Source organism: Falco biarmicus, chromosome 14, assembly GCF_023638135.1.
Source record: "Falco biarmicus isolate bFalBia1 chromosome 14, bFalBia1.pri, whole genome shotgun sequence".
Classification (NCBI taxonomy): Eukaryota; Metazoa; Chordata; class Aves; order Falconiformes; family Falconidae; genus Falco; species Falco biarmicus.
The window spans coordinates 17,190,659-17,216,421 of NC_079301.1; the positions used below are offsets into that span (position 1 = coordinate 17,190,659).

At 40.2% G+C, this 25,763-nt stretch overlaps 1 protein-coding gene across 5 annotated transcripts in view; it reads left to right on the forward strand.

Annotated features, from left to right (window-relative positions):
* GRIA3 (glutamate ionotropic receptor AMPA type subunit 3) overlaps positions 1–25,763 on the forward strand; it is a 152,956-nt gene that overhangs the window by 45,486 nt on the left and 81,707 nt on the right. For all 5 annotated transcript variants that reach the window (XR_008825478.1, XM_056359722.1, XM_056359721.1 and 2 more), the window contains exon 4: positions 23,142–23,329. Coding sequence is in view for 4 of the 5 variants with exons in the window: in XM_056359722.1 (XP_056215697.1) it covers positions 23,142–23,329 (188 nt within the window). In the remaining variant the exon portion in view is untranslated. The remainder of the gene's footprint in view (positions 1–23,141; positions 23,330–25,763) is intronic.

Sequence of the window (25,763 nt, forward strand, 5' to 3'; positions counted from 1 at the left end):
ATTCATGACAAAATCACTCAGCTGGCAGGTAAAATGACCTCATATTGTATTTAGGTTAAGGAGTTTTTAAAGGATTTTTCTGTTGCTGAGATACATTTTTCTCTGGTTTCTCGTGAGACATTAAAATCACTTTTATTTTTTACTTTTTTTTTTTTTTTAAATCTCCTTGCAATTCACAGTAGGACAGAACTGTAAGCATGCATTTCAGGAGGTATATAAGACAGTGTACTGCTATAGTACAGTGGAATGAAAAACAGCTCCATAAAGTGATCAAGTATTAATCTCTAAAGAGAAAAAAGTGGAAAGTTCCTGACATGAATTTTATACTCGGTAGCAAGTAATTATTCATTTCTTCAGCTGTAGGTGCATAGCTTTTCCTGGCCACCTCTTTTTTGTTGATTCATGATGTAAAGACTCATCGGGAGAGAAAGGTGACCTAACGTTTTATTCCTCCTGATCCTGAGCTCATCGTCTTCGCAGCCTGTTGCTTTGCACTTGGCAGTATTTTTGGCTTACCTTGGTTAGCAGCAGCCCAAAGAAACAAATGGCCAGTCAGTGAATGGCACAGCATGGCAGTATTTACTCGGGACCCCTCTGCAGTTCCTTAAGGTGATTAAGCGCAGAGTTGTCATCTCTTACAACAGCGGAGTATCCCCTTTATTGCTGAAGTGTTTCTCCTTCAGTGTTTAGGGCCAGATTCCTCAGGCACCGCCCTGTGAAGCCAGTGTGCCGTGGAGTCTGGATTTGCACGTGAAGTACATCTGTGCTCCCCCCGGGTGGGTGGCATGGAGCCTGAGCAAGGTGAGGTGCTTTGGCCAAGGTAGTAGTAGTTTAGAGAGCAGTGGGCTAATGCAGTGTACCTGAAACAGAAGAATTTCATAAGCCAAAACTGCGACTGCTGGAAACACAACTCCCGTTCGGTTCTCTGCCCCAGTGCGGTGATCTGTGCTACAGCTGCGAACGCTCGGTAAGCTGTGAGCATCGCAGTTCCATGCTGACATGATAAAACAGCATCCGTCTGGAAAGGTTAACAGATACCAAGCAGTGGTTGTTAAGGTTTCTTAGGAGCTCCTGAGGTGTTGTTTGCTTTGGGGATATTTTTGTCAATGCTGATAATAACAATATGCAGTGAATTGCCAGGGCTGTGCACGTACCAGATATGAGGACTGTTGTTATGTGCATAAAGTGCTAATATCTTTATGCCATTTCTTCTGCTGCTTATGAAGTTGTGAGTTATTTCTCTGCTCTCTATATTCATGTTCAGGAAAGCAATAACTCATTTTTGATAACTCGGATTTTGATAATCTGCCCAACTGTACTTGGGAATGGGTTTATAAAGGAGTGCAGACACTCGGTACGCTGCACTGAACCATACTACCCAAGGCCAAAGAAGGATCTAAATTGCTTTGTTCAGTTGTGGTGGTTTTTTAATTGGCACTTAGGTGTTGTGAGCATTTAAATGAGGCTCCTTTCCCCTTTGTAAAGTAAAAGCCACTTCTGGCTATTCTAGTTTAGCCTAATGAAATAGCAACCTTTTCTCCTTTCATGTTCTTGTGACCTAGTGTACAAGGCAGTCTCAAAGGCGATGGCCCTGAGCTGCTCTTAAGCTGTCCAGATCTCAGAGTCATGGTTAAGAAGACGTTTCCAGAGAAGAAAATGCGTGACAGTGGCCATTAAAGATTTTTGGGGGGACACTTTAGAATATTGTAAACACTCTGAAGCCATCAGATAAATATGGCAAGTAATGCAGGCGCTTTCAGGTGTCTCTTTTAGTAAGGTTTTTCATGCTGATCACGCTAGGGGCATAATATTGTCATTTTTGTAGCAAAGGCTATATACGGCCTTGTAAATTTATACTATGATCCCCTTGGTGATATAAAACTAATAATGTAGTCTCAGAATTAACATGGGAAAGCATTTATTAAAACTCTTGGGTGCCTTCAATTCAATATGAGTGGTGGTGTTAATACCCAGGTATGGGTGGTTCTAATGGGTTCTACATCAAATAAACTAAAATGTTGGATAAAGTTCTGATATAAACAATATATTTCCTTTATTGGATATAATTTCCAGTTGCCATTATGTCCTGCTGAGCCATCTAAAATATATGAAAGAATCCATAATTGTCACTCTTCTTTATGAGATGTCAAAGTCATATACTACATTGACCTCAATCTATGTGCATTAATTCATGAAGAATTTAATTCGATGAGTTTAAGTCAGAACTGCAGTAGAAAATTCTTTCAGTGCAGTTTAATTATTTTGCCAGCATTATATACGCATAACACCATGTAGTCTAGACTGGATTGTGTCATGATCCACTCCTAAGACTTAAGATATTATAAATGTGTTTCTAGATTAAAGAGTGCTATTTGCTGCAATGTTATTTCTTACTGGTGGTTTTCCCCCTGCTTAAAAAAGGGGAGATTATGATTTTAGGAGCAAATATTAGTCTTCAGTTTGTGTAGTTGAGCATATCTTTTATTAGCAAGATAAGGCTTTATTCTCTAAGAGGTAAAAAAAAAGTGAAGGACAAAAAAGAGGGAAATTAAAAATGAAGAAACCCATCTTCTGACATTGTTTGGCTCAGCAAGATCAAACCTTTCAGCTGACTACACCGGTGTCAGTAATTGCTCTGTAGATAGAATTGCCTATTGCTTAGTAGTACTAGCATTATTGATCAGTTGGTTTTTGTCCATGAACCAACAATGATAACCTCAAATTAGATCAAGTTTTTATTTAAAAAAAAATAAAATCAAATTATGCCTGGCTGTAGACAAATAGTAATGAGTTACATGGGCACGTAATTATTGTAATAACATTTTTGCAGAGATTTTTTGAAAATAAAACCCCAACTCTCCTGTTTGCTTTTGCTGCCATTTGTTATGCAGTTCTGTCTCCCTCACCTACACACTTAATGGGCAAGCCTGCATATTTTTAATGACATTGTAACGGTTGCCACAAAGGGGTGGAGAGATGGGGGCGGAAGGGGAGATCTGATTTTCCCTTTGAAAAGGAAGGTATATGAGGGGGTGAATACAAGGATGCATAAGTTATTGCAGCCTCAAGGCAGCAGTAATTTATGCACTGACAGTTTGAGTTTCATGCTATGCTATTTTTAAAAAGCCTTACAAAGTAACTGCCTCTCTTACATTAGTGTATGTGTTGGTTTTAGAGATATTCCACATCGTGGAGACAGTTTGAACACAAACGTTTGAAACACATTCATTGCAGTGTGGCAGTTGTCCTGTTTCAGTAAGGAAAAAACTAGTATTATAAAAAGGATAGTTATTTTCCACATTTTAACATGAATTTGGGTGCCCTGAAGGATTTTGTAGGGTTGTTTCTTTGCTTATTTGTCTAGTTTTAGGTTTGTTGATGAAAGTGAAAATTGTGGCTTTAGATGATGTATGTGTATTGTATTATTTTACTTAATGTTGTAGTTGTCCTCTCTGGAACCATTTAGCTGCAGCTCTCAAAGCAAGCAACAAAATGGATGTGAACAGCATACATATGAATGATGACCATTTTGGTTTGCATGTCTTCCTTATGCTACAGATCCGAGTCTAGCTGCACACAGCATGCATAGTGTGTAAGACCAAACAATGTTCCCCTTTTGACATCGACCCTATAGAAATGTTTATGCATTAAAGCACCGTTTCCTTACACAAGGAAGTATTCCACTTGGCTGTTTGGTTATGAATTCCTATTTATGTAGCAGTTATTTTCATTAATAATTATTCCAAAACTACACACTTGCAAGCATAAATAAGAACAGTGGCTTCAAAAGTGTGAAGTATATAGAATTGCACAGAGTTTTCATTAATAATATATATGAAGCCAAACATATTAAGTGGAAGCAGCTGTAGACTATTACAATTTAGATTTAATTTAAGTAGTATCTGGGTTGACCTTAAAAAAACTGGCCACAGTAGGCAATAAAAATACATCACCATCTCTCTTACAGTGAATTTTAGATGCTGGCTGCATCCTCATAACATTTTATTTGGTCTCCTATGAAAATTATGGATAAAAAGATAATAGGAGCAATGATGTTATTTGTTGTTGAGTTTTAAGTGCTATTCATTGTGCATAGATATGGTCTTGGTTTATGGGATATTCATTTACATTTTTCTGCAGATAGTGTTTTTGTGACTTTAGTGACCTCCCCCTGACTATGAAGCTGGATTTTATCAAAATGTTTTTAACATTAAAACTTTTACTGCAGGGAATTCAGACTGCTACTGAAAGTAACCAAGTCGGTTCAGTTGTGTAAAAACCAGAATATGCCTCAGAGCACTGCAAAAGCCGTTCATGGCATTTCTTTGAAGGGAAGCAATGCCGTTTTGCACAGGTGAAGATTTGACCTTATGTGTTTAAAAATAATTTCTTGGCAGGTACATTTCAAACAACAAAATCATAACACAGAGACAAAAACTCATACAAAGTCATTAAAATAAAAGATGATGAAAAATTCTCCTGTATTTTGATATTCAAATGTGTTCTTTTTTCTGAATCCCAGATAGGTAATTTTTAGTACTTCACATGAATAACGGATGGTATTTAAAATGTTTGCTTAAGAACAGTGAGTTCATTGTATCAATAATGAGAAGTTTTGTCGTGGGCCACTTTGTAGTATTTTGATTGTCATGTTTTATGCAACTCTTGAGGTCAGATGGTACAAATCCACTTCATTGTTTTATTTAAGCTGCAGTCGTTACTGAAGGTGGGGGAGGAATACATTTTTCGTTTCTGTTCCTACAGCATCTACCACAATGGGAATTCTTGAGAACTACTTTAAACAAATAATTGCTGATCATTACACTAGAATGAAGGGGAACACAGAGGCTTCAGTGGACATTTTGCTAGAAAATTAAGAACTAGCTTCCGTTTCATTGGAGGTATATTTCTATGAGTTACAGTATGAAGAACGGCAGCCTCAATTGTCATAGGGAGACCAGAGTCTAGAAGCAATGAAAACGGAAATCACGGTGTCACAAGGGAAGCTAGTTTTCTATGAACTGATAAAAATTATGTTCTAATGCTTTCTCTGTGATCTTTCAGGGACTTTTAGGGACATATCTGTTAAAGCAAAGCTGAAAGCTTGTGTATTTCCACAATTTTTGCCTTTCTTAATGACCATCCTTTACAGAATATTCCTTGGTGTGTGGTACCTTCTTCTCAAGCTACTAGTCAGTCTTTTCTCATTTCCTTTCCAGGGCTTTCTACTTTATTCAGTGATAATATAGCACTAGTTTCTTCAACAGAAGTAACAAATGTATATTTTCACTCCTGCCTGACAGAATTAAAGCTTAGAAAGAAAATCTTGTTCAAGTTTAAGTCAAGTGGAACCTGAGCAGGCGTGGGAAATGTTGAGTGAAACAGAAATTGCAAAATTCATTTTGGACCAAGCTGAAAAATGTTAGTTTATCTGGAAGAAACCTGCTCCATGTTATTTCAAGACTAACCTTTAATTTAATCTTTGTCGAGATATTGAAAGTAAAAGTCACTAACTCTCATTTTGAAAAATATTTTCATTCATTTTTTTCAGCCAGAGCTATAAATTCAGCTTGGTTTAAATTAGCTTGTAGCTGTGGTCTCCTCTCCTAAAGGTCTGTTCTTCCAGTAAAGGTAATGTTAATTGAAAAAAATTCACCAGCTCTATTACTGAATTAATGGAGCTGTAATTGTTAACAGGACACTTTCCTAAATGTTAAGTGGCGTTATATGCCCATATGTGACTCATGCAGGACATCAAACATTTTTTTAATTTATTTCAGAGTGGCCAATGGCCAAACTTTACAAAAGAAAACCAGCCAGCAATAAACACACTGGATCTTGGTAAATGTATCAGGACTTTATTTTAGCAATCTCTACATCTCAGTGAAATACTACATCATATTATGCTGTACAATGATATAATTTTTCTGAGACTAGAATTATTTGCTTATCTGCCTTCAGTTATCATTCACACTTTGTTTTATTTTATTAGTAACCATTTTAAAAATATATAAACATGTAATAAATATGTCCCTGTGTTAAATTTGGTCAAAAGCAAAACGGATATTTAGCAATGATTTTTAAATCAGTACATTTTGGAATTGCTGCCCTTCTGCATTATATAAAATTATTTGGCATTCATGATTCATTTATAAGTATTCATAAACATGTTCTAAATAAAAGGCATGAAATTATCATTAACACATTTTGCTAAGACAAATATAATAGGGTTTGGTTAAAATTGTTCAGGTGCAGAACAAACTTTTTCATGTTTGTCCTCTTTCCTGCTTGGTGTAGTCTTGTCCCCCTGAATTTTGCATACTGTTGTATAGTGGTGATGATGCGTTATCTCTGTAGACTTCTTAAACATCGTTCACTTAAGCAAGAAGTTAGCAAAGTGCATAACAACTTACTATTTTATTGATATAAATGAGAGATGCTTTCCCTTTGCCCCAGGTTTTAGTTTGTGTTTATGTTAGGAATGATTATCAGAAGCGGATGCCTGAACTATGCCTATTGTAAGGAGCTATTTAACAGCTGAGGCTATTAAGTTCTACCCACATGCAAGAACCATCAGACAAGAGCAGCCAGGTTTGCTTGCTGTCATATTTCTTGCACGGTGCTTTCCAGACAGCCTAATCTCTGTTATTTTTGTCTTGTCTCGTACGGAAGACGAATAGTGCTGTGGCACCACAGGAGTCAAATGAAGCCACGGTGCATAGTTGCATCTTCTAGTGGTGACAGTATTTTTGCTGATGGAGTAGATGAACCTAGACAGAATCTAATGTTGAGAGTCTTGTCTCTGAGCCTTGATGGCATGTGTTGTTCATTCTCACACTAGTCCTTACAAATACCATGATAAAAATCCCATTAAAGCTGATGAGAGCTTTTCCTTTGTCCTATTTGGTTTTCAAAGCAAAAATCCTAAGCAACAGGATAAAGGCTCCAAAATCCATTAAGTTGGGAACAAAGAATTACCATGCCAGGAAAGCGCACTTTTTTGTAGTCCTTTTGGAGGTTGGAGAATTTGGTGTCTCTTCTATCAGCTGTGGCCCTGATCATAAAGCACCACTGCATACTATTTCATTTTAGCAGCTAGCTCTGCCACAGCGTTATAAGGAGAAGTGGCCTCTTCCAGACCTATGGTCTATTTAGATGAAGTCAAATTGCAAGGAAACCACAACTTTTTTCTTCCGCAGTTAATAGAAACATGCAGTTTAAAAGGCAATTCTTTAGGCATTGGGGTTTTGTTCTGTAAGGGTGCCTGGAAGAGACTTGGTGCATGAACCGTGCTTGTTTCGCTAATTGGAATGTTGCATTCAGCCACTATGAATTGCTTTGACAATACCCAGTGGAGCCTCTACCCTCTGTGGGCAAGGGTGCAATTGCAGGGCATCAGTTCCACTGCAACAGTAGCTCTGTTAAAACCATCCCATTTGTTGACCGTTCAATAAAGGTTGTTCTGTTTGTGTCAGAACAAGCAAGCCAGAAAAGAATGACACAGCTTCTGGCAAAAAAAGACAAAGAAAATTAAAAAAGGAGTAAGGGCACCTTAGGAATATTTTGTCTTTTAAGATCTCTTCTTTTTTTCCTTGGGATTCTTTCCAAAGTCATGAAGTGTGTCATCCGTGTGACACTTGGGAGAAAGGATATTTGAAATGGTCTTTTAGCAATACATCACTGAGGTCAGTGTGATATATGTCAGACACGGGTCTTGCAGTTTTATTGACTGTGTAGTGTAGAGGGATTAGTGTGTATATCCAGTGAAGTAAGGAAGAGCTGGCTTCCACCACGTTCCACCTGGTTGTAAACATCTGCTTTAATGCAGTCTGAGTGCTGCCACATCGGGGGCTTCATCTCCCACCTTTCTTTGTGCTAGTAATGATATTCTGGAACACTCGGGAGAGAAGCCACAGTTTTGGTCTTCAGATGCCAAAATCTGAAAGATTTTGCCAAAAAAGAAAATTTGTCATTCTTTGGATGACAGCTGCTGGTGCTGAAGCTCACTGAGTATTGCAAGGCAGTTCCATGGCACTGGAGTATTAAAGGTGGATCCAGTGTGTTTGAAGATCATGCTCAGTATTGTTGCTCTGAGGAACTGTGTGAAGGATAGAGGAATGGAAGCTTCACTAGGGAGTGAAACCTTTCTCATATTGTCAATAAGGAATATTTATATAAGAGAGAAACCAAGCAAGAAAATACAAACGTCTGATAGTAAGAAGGAACTTTCCTGTGCCACACCAGATACTCAGCTCCGTGCAAAATTCCTAGAGGATTCCGTGGGGGGTATTTCTGATGTATTAGACTTTTCCATACTGCTTGAATCTCATGTGTATTGGCCATGAACTGGTCTCTGTGACTTCCGGAAAGATTATAATTTGGATTCAAATTTACCCTTTCTCTCTTCTTTGGCCATTACAAAATCAACTCTTTTAAAATGTCCAAGTTACTCATGACAGTGCTGTGAGAGCTACGTACTCTTTCCTTACCAACAGACATCAGTTCACATTTTGTTTAAGTGCTACTGGTAAGAAAGAGTGCTGGTGGTTGAAGACATTCAACAGAAGGAAGCTAAGAAAGATAAACTGAATATGTAAAGCTGACAAATAGAGCTGAATAGACGTGGTTTCCAGTTTTTTAGGTACAACAAAATATTGTTTTGCTTTATCTTTAATAATTTGCTGCAGTTGGGTAGTACAGGTTGGTTTTTAACTTCAAGAGACAAGCCATATGCAACTAGAAATAACAAGCCACCAGCACAGTGGCAGATCTATGGTGCATGTGGTGCAAAATCACCGAACCATCTTGCTGATGTGTGTTTAACCCCATAAGCAGTTCAGTACAGCACAGCGGATTGCAAAACTTCTGGAACTCAGCGGTGTTGGAGTTTGAGTGACTGGCATTAGGTGATTTACTTTGTGCTTACTTTGCTTTAAAAGAAGCATTTGCAGGTCTAGCCTGTAAATAATAATAGTTATAGCTGTTGACAGGCTCTGTGGCCATGGCCTGGTCTTGCCGATGAATTGTATGAAAAAAGAGCAAGTTGTTGGCTATTAAGTCCTGAATGGTGTGGGATCCTTTCTGTCATTCTGCTTTATATGCTTAGATCTAAACTCGGTGTTTTTGTGAACTCTTTAGGAAAAACATGTACTAATCTCTTCAGAAATATGTCTGGAATAGTTGCAAGTGATCTATGGCTTCCCACAAAAATTCCATATGGCTTTAGCTGAAGCAGATTTAGGCTGATGTTGATTGCCAGCATTTTAAAACTTTGCAGGGAATGGAAAAGAGCTGATCTAGAACATACAGAGTGAATTTAGCTCTCTTCCTGCTTCGTTCCCAAGGTGTTTCAGCTCCAGGATGTACCAGGGAGGATAAAATATTATGATATATGGAAAATAAGGTGTTTGTGGGTGGAAGGCTGAGGAACTGGAAAGTCAAGTTGTTTCTCTTCTGCTGTTCAGGATAGATAATAGCATAAATCCCCTCCTTTCCAGAGTCCTGGGTACAGAGGACATTTGCGAGTGTGTTTAAGTTAGGCTGAAGGTCCAAAGTAGTTTATCCTGGGGTACCTGAACCGCCAGTGCAACGTGTAATCGGTGGAGGTATAGGTGAGACCTGTGCTCAGCATGTAATCGGTGGAGGTATAGGTGAGACCTGTGCTTAACTGTGTGGTACTGGGACCAGGGTCTCAGCCCCGTGTCTTTCAGCATGCTTTTGTTTTTAATCCTCCCTCAGTTCCACATTATCCAAAGGGATTGAGGTGAATCACAGTGGGGAAAGTGAATGAGCAGAAGCCATGAAGTGTAGCGGGGGAGGTAACAGTGCTATTTCTGAAACACAGGAATGAAGACACCAAGACTTTTGTTACAGGCAGAGACAAAAGGGCTACCCAAAGAACAAGGGCGGGGGTGCACAAACTTTTGCTGCATAAAAAAATAAAAAGAATCAGTGATGTCATGGGACGTGCTCCAAACTGTGAGCAAGAAAACCTGGCATTGAGAGCTAAGACCTCAGTGAATGTGGCAGTATGGTTAGAATGTCGTTCTTCACCTCTTGATATGCTATGGTATATAGCACAGCCATAGTACTCCAGTGTTTAAAGAATATGCTTTTTAAATGTTTGCTTTTTTTTTGTTTGCAGAAACCACAATAATAGAACTTTTTGCTGTAAAAAGAAAGTCGTTGCTTTGATATTCCACTGCAGAGGGAGGGTTAGTTAGGTTGAGTACAATCAGAGGGGACCGGATCCCTGGAGTAAGCACAGGCATTATATTTTGAGCCTAGAACATCTGTACATTAATAATTAGTAAGGTTAGATGGAAATTTTTTATTGAAGTCAACTCCAGTTGCTCACAGGTATGAGCGACCTGATTTTCCCTTGCTTTTCATACTTGCACAGAGGTAATTACAGAGGCAGAAAGTGTTAAAATAAAGAAATCTTAGTTTACTTGGGGGAAAAATATATGACTAAACAGGTGCCACCCTGCTGAAAGAGGGCAGTAGTGGAGTGAGAACTCCACTTTTGTGTTGTCTTTTGAAGTATTGATTCGCACAGAACACTTAAAACCTTTCCACTCTATATACCAGGGACCTGTCCTGTTCTGTGAAATCTTTCTCTGCCTGAATGACTACAGTAATGGTAAACCGAGTGATCAGAACTATCAGTGCTTGTGCTTCTATCTGTGTGCACCATTCACTGTATATTTTCTCTTTCAGATTAGAGAATACTAAATTTTTTGCATATTTTATCATTGTAGTTTGCTAACCATGCAATCAGATTTGTGAGGCTTTGGAGTCATGGAAGAGTAATCATGCGTCGCTATAGTATCAGAACAAATGGAATAGAAGAGTTCTTTTGTTACACTGAATATTGAATATTCAAATAGCATATAAAGATTTTAAATATTAGTAAACACTTGGCAGTGTAATTGGGTGCAAAGCTCAACTTAATTGGAGTACTGAGGCAGACTGGTCCCAAGAATGTGTTTCTTACAGCTTCCTAATTTTACAAAACAACTCCAAGAAAACGTTAAGGACAGTTTAGTTCAAAACTGTGAAAGCAGTGAGAGTTTGCAGTTTACATGCAACCCCTTCCTTTTGTAATAGATATTCTACCACTCTGCAGCCTTGGAGGGGAATTTTCTATCTCCCTTTTCTTCTTCAAGCTAATAATCAATAGTCTGTCTCAGGTATGTGTACATCCCATTTAGTCAGGCAGTCCTTATCTCTGCACTTTCTGAACATGTCGCAATGAATTAACTAATTAACAGTGTATTCTGTAGAGAATTCTGTGCCACTTTTTAAGCAGGCCACAAAGTACCTATCCTATTTTCATAAGTAATTTCCAAAGGCACACAGGACAGTCTTTCAGAGGTATTTAGGGTTTCAGCATACCCATACCCATAGTCACGTTGTGAAAAGCACCTCAATGAGGTCTGTACCTGGCTGCCATTTAAGTCAGTGGAGGGCAGGTACCCCACCTGCTGCAGCGCTTCAGCATCTGCATCTTAATTGCCTCTGAAAACCTGCTCCTACCATCCTACCCAAGTCACTTTTGAAAATGAAAGACAGGTACCTGTGAAAATTTTACGTCTGCTGCACTGTGAAGTGAGCCCATTTCTGAGAGGACCCTAGGCAAAAGTATTAGTTGTTTCAAATACTCTGGTTATCACCATTTCTAGATCATTTAAGAGAATCTTTACCATTTACCATGGGCACATGCAAGAACAAGGTTTTGGGGTTTTTTCATGTTTATTGCTAATATAAAGCTAAGAAACATAGTTTTTAAGTGTTCAGTGATTTTGCTGTGTGGTCATGAATGTGTATGGGTGTATGTATAGTCCAGCAGCAGTTAATGAAGACCTCGTGGCTCTTGGTCCTTGAAGGTCGTGTAATCTTTACTGATATTTTTCTGTGTTCATGGTGATCCATCAGGGTACACTTCCATTGTGCTGATTTTGGGACACATCTTGAGGGTATATGCCTGTCTGTCGGCAGGTCCTTTATATGCAGGACACATTTTTGTCCTAGGTGGTCAGGTATGGTAAGGTTGAGCCTATGTTGAAATTGCCTTTGAAATCATATAGGTTATTATTACCTGAGTCTGGTTTCTCTGTAAGGCCCATCATACTGGTATTTCTAAAACATCAATTATCAGAGCAGTAAATTAAGACAAACTCTGCCCATGCCTAGGTAATGTTACTTTTTTTTTTTTTTTTTTTTTTTTCCCTTTGATAGGCGCTTTATGCCTTCCTGTGCAAATTCCAGTTGTGGACCATAAAAATGAATGAGATGGCATCTTGCGGGGGGTGGGGGAGTCCAATCCATGGGAAAAATGTCCTGGAAGGGGGAGTGCTGTAGTCACAAACTATCTTGGACGCTGTGGAAAAGTCTGGATCTGAACCCTTGCTGATGTGCGGTGCCAACTCCCAAGAATGCTCTCCCTCTCATTTCTTCCCTAAATGAACACATGGAAACTTGAGAGATGAAGCCAGAGCTAAACTTTTTAATCACATTCCTGTCTCTAGCGAATATTTATGCTGAGATGTTTGCACTTTTCTATATAATCCAGCCTAATATTTCACCTGAGCTGCCTTCCTGAGCTGAATTGGGAATAGCATATTCAGTAATTGACCACAGATGCTTCAACCTGGATGGTTTTTTGCCCATCTAAAGTTACCGGCTCCAACTCCTGTATTTAGAAGTTGCAAAATACAAAGCAGCAGCCAAAAATATATTGTGTATGTTAGCAGAGAAGGGATAGCTAACACTAAAATTCTTAGTGATTTTTGATAGAATGAAAAGACCTCTAATGCCCAAATAGGATTATAAGGTTGAATAATAAAATCAGGGCTTCCCCTTTAGTCTGTTTCTTCGTTAGCAGGTAAAGACCCAGGGATTTCCCGACTGGCAGGGGGTTGTCTCTGCTCTGTAGGTTGTGTGTCACCACCCTGCAGAATAAACCAGGTCTTGCTGATACACAGAACATAACGCTGCAAGAGCTAACGGTGCTCGGGCCACTGAAGCCGAGCACTGAACCAGTGCGTCCTCGTTCTGCCACCTCATTTGTGTGAAATGTTTTGAAAGGTAACTGGTTACCTCCTAGCTTCATGCTGGGTTAGCTGTTGTCTATTGATGTCACGCTAATTCTCGGCTAACTTTGTCAGTTGTCATCCTGTGGTCCCACTACAGGAGGAATCGGTACAAAGACGACTCTGGTTGATGCAGTAGGAGTGTGCTTCTGTGTACAAGCCCAATTCAGACCAAATCTGTATTGCCAAGCAGTCTAGGAGGTATACAGCCCTGTTGTGAATTAATATGAGGCCTTGTAATTAACAAATACATCATTGTTATGAAGAGAAATGCTGTTATTGAAAAAATATAGGCAATAGTGCTCTATAAAAGCTCCTTGTTACTAGCCATTGGCAAAAAAGGGGCAGAAATAGCCAGCTGAGTGACTAGAAGGAAACATGCATGCAGACTGTGGGTATGGATCCATAAATTATCATTTATATTATCATAAAAACTCATTTAAATTTCAAAATATTTTAAAAATCGTACTCACCCTTTGATTGCTATTTTTTTTTTTTTAGTGTTCAGAATAAATAAAAGGAAATTAACTTATGGGTTGAGACATGAGACACATTCCAGCTGCAAGGGCAATTAAAATGCTGGATACCAAAGGGTGAGATGTTGATGAAGAGAGACTTTGAAAGGCTGATAGCATCTGTTAATGAAAATTCTCAGAGGCAAAAGATTTGTTTGCTCAGGTAGTTTGAGAAACAGAAAGTGTAGATAAAGGTTAGGGAGAGGAATAAATATTTTTGTAACATGATTGACTGAAGGTCAGATAGAAAGAATAATTTTACTATGTTTGAGGACAATTCGTCTAGCATAATTTTTTTCCAAGACACATATCTGAGGTGAATTCAGGGGTTTTTTTTGGTGATGAATATGTATTTCAATTCATAGTCTGATTACCATAATCTTCTGTGATTGTTTCTTCAAAGGAATAATATTTATCATTTTTTAGACTCAGCAGTTCCAGACACGTTTTTAAGAGAAGGCAGTCAGCAATACTCTTGCAGGCTCATGCTAAAAACACTATACATATCATGGCAAAGAATTAGCTTGTTATCAATAATTTTAAGTTTGAAGCATAAACTGAAATTACATTTTTAGCTCTTTAGATGAATGCAGTGATATGTGAGGCCAAGTTTTAGCTATTTCCAAAATCCTCTGCTGTTGATAAGTGGATAAGTTCCCTTTTTTGAGAATATTTATTGCCTGTAACAGAATAAATGCACTAATGTCCTCTTTGGCTAAAAAAGTTATTTAAGCTTAACAAAACTCATTTGTATTTCCTTTCTCAGATGATAATGCCACACAATACTTTCTTTTTTAACTCCAGTTGAAATTGTACCTCAGTTGTGCAACTTTACCTGGAATAACAAGTAACACTTTCCATCAGTATCCCAGTTCACTGGGGGCTAGGTAGCTATTCCATTTTAGTCTAGCAAATAAGGTACAAGGAAGATGTCTTCTGAGATACCATACTGATATTTTTACTATATAATTTCAGCAGCTAGTGTTTATAGGCAGTATAGGAATCTTTACAAGTATATGTTCAACTATGTTACAGTTTGAAATAAAAATAAATGTAGATATGAATCAGGAGAACCTGAATTTGAAAATCAGTTCTGTTACTAATTCTCTGGATGGGATAGGCCAACTCATCTTTTTATTCTATGTCAAATTTATTATTTGCCTATTTCATGTGGGAACATTGACAATAAATCTGTTAATTGGCAGGGCTTTGAGTGTTAATTGGGATTGTTGTTGACGTTATTAATGTTTTTGTAAGAATTTTCTGAAAGCTGAATGACGCAAAAACATCTGGTGTGAAGTGCACTGCTTTGTGTTAAGTGTAGACCACTCTGGGGGGGCCACCTGCCCACATGTGATGTGCTTCTCAAACAACGAAGCTGGGCTAAAATGTGTCCTTAAGGCAGAGACACCTCAGGAGTTTTGCAGACACATTGAAGAGAGGAAGGAAAGCCACGCAGCTGTACCAGCACCAGGGGAAAGGCCAGCATTACCATTCTGTACAGGAGCAGACCTTTTGTTTCTGAAATAACAGTGTTCCTGTACCACCTGGCTCAGACTTACCTTGAGTAAGGTGGTTCAACAGCTTGGCTCATCACTGAGCAGCAGGACGTTGTCCCGTTATTTCTTGGGTGGCTTTTCATTTTCTGTTTTTCTCTAGGTCATGTGGCAAGCCAAATAGACCTCCTCAAAGTCAGTACACCAAAAGATGAGTTGAATTCTCCATGTCTTGCAACATCTCTGCTTGCTCTGATTTTGGTTTTTGTAAGCTTTCCCTTTGAGAACTAGCTTCACATGCAATGGACTACACTTGTTTTGCAGACAAGTTAGGATTTCTTTTCCAGCCTGATAATTGCTAACTCTGTGTTTCCTAATTAGAATCTTTTTGTTGAGATAAATATGTAAGCAGAATCAGATACGTATTTTTAATGTGCAGTAATTAGCCCCATCAGTTGAGTGCTAGCCAGCACATTGGGATTTTTGTTCTCTTTTAGTTTTTTAATTGCAGGTAAGGTTTGTGAGTGATACCTACGTGGTGATGCTTTACACAGTTTTGTTCTTTCATGTATTTTCTTCTGTTGATTTCCATGCATGTTGCAAACACAGAAAAATTACACGGCTTCTCTCTCTTTCTTGACTGGAAAGAGAACCTAAGAGACCATCATCCAAATGTGTCTGGAGCTAAGGACAGAGTAAGACCAAAGCATCTCACTTAGGCCTTGCTATGGTCAACTTTATGGCATCTGACATCAAGAGGATTATGGCTGAGATACGTTCTATCCATGGTGGCTAGGTCTGATTTCTTCAGGAACAGATGCACAAGAGTAATGAAAAACCCAGCTCTGTAGGTCTGAAGGAAGTGGTTGGTAATATCTGTGTATCTTGGGTTCTTGGGTTCTTCTTTTTTGCCCAAATAAACTTCTGCTCTATCATTCAGAGACTTTTCAGCTGAAGGCTGGTCTGTTGCGAGGAGCAGGGCTTGGGGTGGGCCCTGTTTACCTTGCTCCATCTGAGAGGCAGTAAGTGAGGCTGCACAACAGTGTGGTCGTGGGATAGAGGTGCTCCAAGGGGAACAGAGGGGAAGGAAGCCACTACAGAAGGCTCCATCTAGGCAAGGCTATGATACTGGGCTAAGGTTATGGTGTTGCTTTCCTGATACCAGCAGGATGTAGGATGGTACTCAGCAAATGGTTTATTTTGAGTTTGCTGATGTCACTTGGAGCGTGTCCTTGCTGGAGAAATCAGGGCACTCAGGGAAAATTGGTGCTGGGCAGGAATATCATTGGGATCGAACTGCCTAGATTTGCATCCCGCTGTACATGTAATGGTACTGTGCTTACTACATAGTTTTAGGTTTTCGGCTCTGCTGGGCAGACAAAGCCCTAGACTCACAGTACTTAAGCAGTGTTTTCGTTTTGGGGCGCTTTTTTTTATTTATTCAGATCTCCTAAAGCTTGGAAATTAATTATTTTTAATGCTAATAAAAAGTTCTACAATTTTGCCATTTGCATGTAAAAAAGTTCAGGACAGCTCTTCACTACTCCTAGTAGACCAATGTCTCCCAGATCTCAGCCTCCTTTGGTGACAGAATGCCCTCACTACCACCTCTATCGGCTTTCTGATAACATCAGTATCAAGAGTTCTTAGTAATAAGTACACAGAGGATACCCTACAGCCCATGCTCCCTGGACAACACAATGCTCTTCACCTTCTGTCACTTCTCAAAATACATTATTCATTTCTCTGGTTTTCTGTGGTTGTTCTTCTGCCTTCTCTGCACAACTGTTTACCTGTTATATTTTCCTCAAGCAGAACATACTCTGATTTAAAAATGTGTTTCTGTCTCATCTGTTTTGTTACCCATCTGCATCCAGAAGCTATAATCACTCAAATATTATTCCTTTGGAAATTATTTAAATATAGATTTGCATAGTAAAGCTAAAACTAGAACACAGCTCTTGTGGTAAACCTTGGATCATGTTGTTGTATTGAGGTATACCCATCTGTCCTACACCAGGAGACTTGCCCACATAATTGTGAAAGGCATATGAGTATGTCCTGTTACGGAAGTGACAGCATTGCTTGCGGCATCTTTATGTCTGTCCTTTGTTATTGTACTCTTTGATCCTTTACTACATCACTCTCATTTTACACTGCCACAGCTTTATTCAAAACCACTGGAGTTGCACTGACCAAAAACTTGAATAGAATCAGGGGTGACTTAGAAGCAAGGTTGCTATGAAAGAACATACCAAGGTGAAATGCATTCAGAAACAGTCATCTGGGGGGGAGGGAGAAGTCTTTCTTAAGTGTATGTGCATTCAACTCATCTGAATTACTGCATGTTTAGCTGTAGCCCATCCGGAGCAAATGCAGACCAGATGGTTCCTGTAAATTCTCCTTTAGAGCCAGGCAAGTTCACATTCACTCAACCAAGCTGACATATCTATTTGTGTAGATTTCTCTGTTTATGGATGACAGGTTGCAATAATGTAATATATGTGCAGGGCAAACTAGAGGTTTACTGAATAGAAAAGGCAAAAATAAAAAACATTATTAAAGTATGTTTGCTGCTTGGTCTAGAAGGTTGTCTGCTACCAGAACAGTGGAGTGTAACACTTTATGTGCTGGTTACTAGATAGAAGTGATCAGGTCAAAATGGAATGCAGTTATTCTACTTCCATTTAATAATTTGAACTTACACGTGTAAGACTGAAAGAGCACTCCAGCGTAGTCATCACTTGCTGCGTCTCTTACTGGTGACTAATTTAGTAGCTTGTAGCCTGCTTCTTCCCCTACTATAAAATTGTTAAGCGGGTATAGGTTATGCAGCGCATGCTTGCCTAGCTGACATGTTTAATTTTTGAACGATGGGGAGTGTTTTAGGTTGGCTAGGTGTTTTTTACTCACATCTAAGATGTTGACCTGTTTGCTTTAAAATTAATGCTAGGCTCAGTGCCAAACACACAGAATATCCGAGTATATCTCAACGTACAGACCTCTGGTGCACTCGCATCACAGAATTTGTATTTGTCTTGGGGAAGCACGTGCCTTGGTGGCCTTCTTTTTGCTGAGTTCAATGTGCCCTTGTCAAAGACAGCTCCATACTTAAATCCCTGAAGTTCACTCGTAGGCCAGAAGCTTAGTTTTTCATATCATGTCCCAGATAAATAGTTCAAAACACAAATATTCAGATCAGAGCTGCTGCTCGTTCAGCTGGCATAGGCATGCTGCGTGCCAGGAAAATAGCCCCCTCAAAGATCTTTGGTACTCAGCAAGGCAAAAGAAAGAGGGACTACAAGCAAATGCTCTTTCATTTCTAACGGGAGGCTACGGTCCAAGATCTTATCAGGAACATTCAGGAAAAGAGCGATTTACATAAGTGGTAATTTTTTCTCAGTAAGTACTTTGGTGCCAACTGCGAGTGCTCACGTGGTACTACAGATGTTCTAGTGTGATCTTTTACTCATGACAGATTAATGATTGCTCTTATTTAAATGAGTAAGTTCAATGATGTAGTACATAGAATTTCATATGGCTGAGCAAACTGCACAGATGAATTTTGCTTACATGGATGTGGGAAGAGTTTCATGAGCTTTCATGGATGCAAAAGAGTGAAATGTCCTCTTCACCCGTGTTAGTAGGGTCAGTTGAGAGATGCTTGTATCAAAGGGATGATCTGAAAGACTGAGGTACAGGCTTTGCTTCCCTGACAGAAGTATGAAGATGCTGGCTGAATTTGTGTCTCGGCCCAGCTGCAGGGAGGACTGCCTAGAATGTAATTCTGTCAGGGTTGTTTAAAGTACAGAGATAGCATTGCAACAAATAACATTTTCCCTGCTTTGAGGGAAATTTATATTGAATATTTTCTCTCTTTGTGAGCTTCAGTCAGCAAAACTCAAAATAAGCCAGGCACTTGTTTTGTTCTAGTTTTATTACTGTATCTACCTCCATCCCAATCAATTGGCAGACTGTTTAGATGAGGCTTAGCTCTTTCAAATCATCAGTATTTTAAGAATAAGCCAGACAGTGACACATTTTAATATTAAGCTCAGGATTGTCTAAGCTTTTAGTAGCTGCTGATCGGACTGACGTGAGATTGCAAAGAACACAGGAGCAACCCCTCCCCTGTACATGGCTAAAAGGGACCAAAACGTAATATGGGTCTGTTACATGACCTGGCAAGAATGCACATTGCCATCGTGTGACCAGACAGATTTATAAATTGGTAACACCATCACGTTAATAACGTAGTGCACTGAAAGGATGTGGTGCCATCAGATGAGCTAGCCTCAGAAGCAGTGTTTCCAGAAAAATGCATGCCTTCCATCCTGCTGCTTTGTCACATCCAAGGTATGACTAAGAAACAAGAGGTTGAAAGATCAGATTGCGTCGGAATGAATTTTTCCTGTTGTCTGTATTTGTGTCAATCACTATAGAATGGACAACCTCTGAATTTTAGTAATGCTATTATGAACCTGTTTGGGGATGATCTCATTGCTGTCATCTTCTAGGAGGAGGTCAGAGGTTTTTGTCTTACCAAATATTTTTTGGCTTTATCAATTGAAGTAGTATAAACCTGCAACAGTATTAACAAAAGCCTTTCCTGCATGGCATCTTCACAGACCTGTGGTGAACTGTCAGTCCTTCAGTCTTCTGGGATCGATGTGATGCAGACCATAGAAACACTACAAAATAGAGATAGTTGCTGGTTTCCTTGAGGGTGAATGAGGTGAGAGGCACCCGTGAGAGCTCAGCACCTCCAGGGTGCTCAGGGGCAGGTGTCTCTTGCGGAGCATTCACATGCTTGTTTACTGGAGGGCAGGGAACGGAAAACCTCAGTATACAGGTCTGGTCACTATACGCACAGAACAGGGAAAAAAATTTCCCCAGTCATTACCCAGCAATACCCCCAAAGCATCCCAGCTTGCATCGTTATGCTAAGGCGAAGGAAAAGTTCACATCTGAAGATTAAACAGTCCTTTTATTTAAATAATAGCACTGCTTATGTAACAGCACCCTTATGGTAAAGTACAGCTGGAGCCTGGAATGTGGCATTTACAGAAATGTCACATAATGGATAGCGATGTAAATGATGCTGAAGGCAGTAGGCACGGAGAGAGGTCAGAGGTCGGGAACAGCGGGCACGTGTATCTGACCGAAGATGCGAGTGTGCTGCCTTCCTGAAAGCAGGAGGTTTGAAGCATGCTCTTGCAAAGCGAGGGAAATGGGCTTTGTAAGGGCCGTCAGAGCCCTGGCAGCTGTTGGAGGAAGGGCAGCGGTGCTTCTCAAAGCGAGGACAGGAGAGGGAGACGGCCCAGGAGAGGCGCGCTGGCACAGCGCAGGCGGCGAGTGCAGGGAGGGTTTCAAGGACCAGCAAGGGCAGAAGGGACAGTGACTGTACAGACTTGGTGTGACAACGAGAAACAGGAGGTAGAGAAGACAGAAATTATGAAGCTCTGGAACCGAGATTATTATAATTGTATTTTCATGCATAAAAGAAAGGCTGCTGAGTAACATTGCTCTTTTTCATGAAGCTGTAACCACTAATACACAGGGAAGCAAAAACACACACACACGCACCCACACAAACATGCAGTTGCACAAAATAAGGAAAATTACCCACCTTTCACCTGAGATAGTCAAGATTTGACCAAGTGAGCTCTGACTCAAACACTTAACTGAAGCTGGGTGCGTGGCAGTCAACCAGTGGCACCTGCTCTCCAGCATGTTCATTTTCACTTCTTTCCTTGAGACGACACGTAGGTTTTTGTATATGTTATTAGCAGAAAACAGAGCTACAGATTTTTTTGAAGTGTCATCTTTTTTTATAATATGTTGAACCACGTTGTTCAATTTGGAGTGAAAAAAACAAACTTATGGACTGTTTACTGTTGTTTACAGCAAGCTCAAGGTTTGTACTTAGACATTATATGAATGATGAAACAAACATGTAAATATTCATTACTTAGTGAATCATATTTTTTTAAAGCACATCTTTGTACACAAAGCATTTGTAAATCCCCCTTAGTGGTATTTATTTTTCCACATGAAAATTTCTCGTTTGCAGCCAACCAAATATCTTGGGCTTAGATCTTTCTCCTACATGTAATGGAATCACAGTGCTGTCACAGACATCACAGCCATTTTTGTGAAATATGATGTTAAGGAAGACTGAGTTCATTGTACTATACATATGTAAATGCCTCTCTTTCAATACTCTCAAGGGAAAAAAGATGCCAGAAAGAATTCCCAACCAGCATACATATTAATTGTCACCACCTTTCATGGGATAGTGAAGTGCATTCGTACAAAGCAAAGCATTAACAATCAAGGAGGCTGCACAGGGAAAGTGAGGGCATTTGAGTGAAACTTAAGGAAATGGCATGGTAAATTATAATAATCTAACTGCAGTCTAGAAAATCACACTCTTTCCTTGTTTGTGTCTGTAATGAGGTAGGGATGCAGCTCCTCTACCTTCAGCCAGCCACTACAGATTTACAGCAGGCTACGGAAGCTCAGACTGCAGCACCAGTTCTTTGTTATTGGTATACCCCTACAATGATATCCCAGTTCACAATGGCTGTTGGTACAATTCAAAGCAGTGAACGTGTTGTTCTTCTGTAGCTGAAACTCCTTTCAGTTCCAGAAGCATAGGGGGCTGGTTATCACAGAGCACAATTAATTGGTTGTTGATCCTGTATGTTTATGTGTTTGTGTGTGTGAAGACATGCTGAGCTTTTCCCATCTGGCTGTGGATAAGAAATCCACAGTATGACTAAGTGATTGGACTGAAAGTTTTGCAAATAAATTATCCGGACAGAAATACAGCTCATGTAGATGCTTCTGTACAGAGAAACTCCACTGGAGACTGCTGTGTGTGCTTGAAGTAGATGACCTCTGTCTTTGACTGGCATCTGCCTAGATTTGAAACAATAGCTATGAAAAAAGCCTAATTTCCTGAATCAAAACAGCGAATTCACCAACTTCCCAGCTACCTACTATAACAAAGGGATGCAAATCAATGTCTGATGACTCCTGCATAGCATGACTTGAAGGAGGTTACTGTTCCCAGTTCCAGCACCTTTGACTTAGGGACTTGACTTGAGTTCTGTCAGCTGCTGAGGCACGCTGTTCACAAGAAATGAAATGCTGTTTGCTTGTATAATCTCTCACTGTGCATTCTTTGGTCATTCCGTGCTGCTTTCTCTCCTCTGTTGAGGTTGCTAAATGAGGTGGTATTACCTTAATGAAATCATTGAAAGTGTGGTTAATGCTGCTAGACTCCATATTTAAAAACATTTTTTGAAATCAAACTGAGTATCAGTAAAGTATTCTCCTGTGGTTTGTGGCCCCAATAACCAGTACAATGACTTAATTGGCATTCTTGTGCAGTGCTTGGATCTTTGCCAGTTAATGACCCATTGCTGCAGTCTGCACAGGCAAATTACCCCTTCTGTCCAGCTCTTCAAGCTGATGGACTTTTGCCCAAGTAATGGCTGCAGGCTCCTATTCTCAGCTGGCACGGACCCCAGCACGACCATAAACATCCCTGAGAGGATCATAATATGATATATTGGACAGATTCTGATACGCCTCACAGTCGTATACCACCAAGCAATTCTGCTGAAGTCAGTGACTTTGGCTGTGGCATAGCTGAAAGAAGAAACTGGTCCCTACACTGTTGCTCTCTCAGATAATGGAGCACTTGCAGGCTGTTAGCTAGTCTGTGTCCCTTTAGACCAGGGGTCCTCAAACTTTTTAAACAGGGGGCCGGCACGTGGATGCAGTGGCAGGCAGTCATCTGCGGCTGCTTGGTTTCCACCCCCAACCCCCGGGCGGGGGGGGGGCGGGGGGGGCGGCGGGATGTAAATACCAGGGGCTGATTGAGGACCCTGGGGGGCCGTAGTTTGAGGACCTCTGCTTTAGACGATGCAAGTTTTTGGGAACCCTATGTCAAACGTGTCAAACGTTCAAAGTAGTTTTTATTTTGTTCTGGTTTTAAATGGTTACATTGTCTCTTTCCCCTACAGGATTTTCCATTCTACAGGCGATTATGGAAGCAGCAGTACAGAACAACTGGCAAGTGACAGCCAGATCCGTAGGCAGCATAAAGGATGTTCAAGAGTTCAGAAGAATTATAGAGGAGATGGACAGGCGGCAAGAAAAAAGATACTTAATTGACTGTGAAGTGGACAGAATCAACACCATTTTGGAACAGGTATATGCTTTTCAGAAACTATGATCTCTCTGTGACAGACATTGTTAATGTTTCCAGAACTCTCTGTTTCTAGAAATTAATTAAATATCCATTAAGATGTGAGTCCCAACAACTGAGTGGTTGCCTAGTAAAATTAAAATGCCTCTGTGATGCTTATAGTTGGTGGCAGCACTAACACATAACCTACCAGGAAGTGTCTCTCTGATATTTTTTCCCAAATGTTAATAATGAATTATTTTTAAGTAGCTTAAGAACCTGAAACCTCAGCTGCCAGAGTAACATTACTGGCATCAGGGCTACTTGTAGGGATTGCAAGACAGGTGCAGTTTGTTAAGTGGAACATGAAACAAGAAATAAAAAGCCAATGAAGTAGTTCTGAATCATCTTAAAGAATTCCCAAGTGAAAATATTGCTAATGAAAAATTCAGCTGGTAGTCCAAACGGCTCATCAGCACTTCTTGGTACGTAACGCTCTTCGCACTGCACAGCCAGTGCTGTTGACAGGCTTAAATTGTGGGTGATAGAGTCTTTTGGGTGACTGTTTTGCTATGGCATGCCCTTTCCAGGGTTTGCTTTGTCCCAGAGGAATGGCCATACCCTCCGGCTGTCCCAGGGTGCTACCCAGGACGCCTGTGCCACTGGCTGTGCTGGGCAGTGTACTGGAAGAGGTGTGATAACAGACACACATCACAGGGAGGAGAAGCAGGACAGTTCCCTGCTACCTGGGCTCACAGCAAAGCTGGTGTTGGTATGAAACCAAATCCATGCTGCTTGTTTATTCATAGGCATGTGGGAATTCACTTACATTAAGACTGGAAAACCCTCTGATTATTGCCACTTCATAAATTTAACTGTGGGTTTATAGTATGGGATAGATCAAAAGTAACATTTAAATTTCATGAAGCATTAGCACATCTCTTAGAAATGTTGTGTTGTAAACTAGCGGCAAACTGACCTCGCTGCCATTAAACCCTGGGAAATGCAAAAGCTATATTCACTGAGTTCCTTCGCAAAACACTCAGTTCCTGTCAAGTCTTGAGGTGTATCACTGAGGGCCAGTCTGCAGGGATGGAATCACTGGAGTCCCAGCCAGGTCCCATAGCTGCTGGTTACAGAGGGCAGCAGGAAGGAGAGAGGTGCTCAACAGAACAGCGCAAGCCAGTGCTGGTCCGTACATCTGAGAGCTAGCATGGTTGTGATACTGGTACATAGCTTTGCAGTTTACACTGTATTTAGTCAATCTGGTGGGTATTCTCTTGAGGGAAATTCATACAGCAAAGTGTAAGAAACTACTTCCCCCACCCCACCCCCCACCCTTTCCTGCAGAGCTTCTTGCTCACGTTCTTGCAAAAGGTGCAAAATGCCATACCCACAGCCCACTCTTCTGAAAATGATGCAGGAGAGCACTCCTGAGTCAAGCTTAAATAGCTCTTTGGGCCCACTCAGCTGAAGAACGGGCCTTTTGTTTGATATTTCTAACTCCATTTACATTTTGTTCTCTCTTTTTCTTACATTGTGCAAGTGAGAGGAAAAAAAAACCTAAACCATTCCAGCGCCTAAAATGAAAGCTATATACCAAGCAAACCATATAGTGAAAAACGAGTGAACTCTTTTCTTCTGTAAGAATTCTAAATTCAAACCTAGTGAAGTTGTAATTTTATTAAATGTTTGATTCGGCTTTCTATCAATGTGATTAAGCACCTGTGTAACTAGAGATTTGCTACTGGGGCCTCCAGGTTTCCCCAGACTCTACAGTACATTGTGTGTAATTTTGCGTAATTAAGAGCCTTTCTTTTGTCATTGTTGTATTGTGTAGAGCTCATCTCTGTACTGTTAATCTGATACTGAAAAACAATGACTTAAGTTTCTGCAAGGAAAGCCAGTAATGGTGGACCCCATGTTGATAGCTGAACAATTATTAGGTTTTGGCTTTTCTTTCCCTCTCCTCTGCCTACCTTGTTATCTTCTCATAAAGTAGTTAAAAAACTCACAAATATGTGTGGTACTTAAATCCATCCATCCAGTGTCCTCAAGGGAGTGGTGAGTTGCCTTCTTTTTAGCCAACTGTGTTTGCTGATAGTATGCCGCTGAGGGGAAAGATAACTCTGGATTTGCATAATTCAAATCTAGCATTTTATTGCAGTTTTAAAAGTCAGATCGGTGCTTTGTGTGGAGTCTAGAAAGTCTGCTCAGTTAACGAGGCAGTAACATCTGAGCATGATAACAGCATGCTGACTGCAGGTGGCTTTGGAGAGCTTGTCCCCAGTGAGAGCAAAGGGAAGCCAAGACACTCTACCTGTTACTGCAGGATACTGATGGACAAACTCTGTCCTGCAGAGGGTTGGCACAGGCTGCCTCAGCCCGGCTGCCTTTTCATCCCTCTCCCTTTTTTTGGCCTCCTCAGGAGCGCATCCTCAAAGGCTGACCCTCCCAT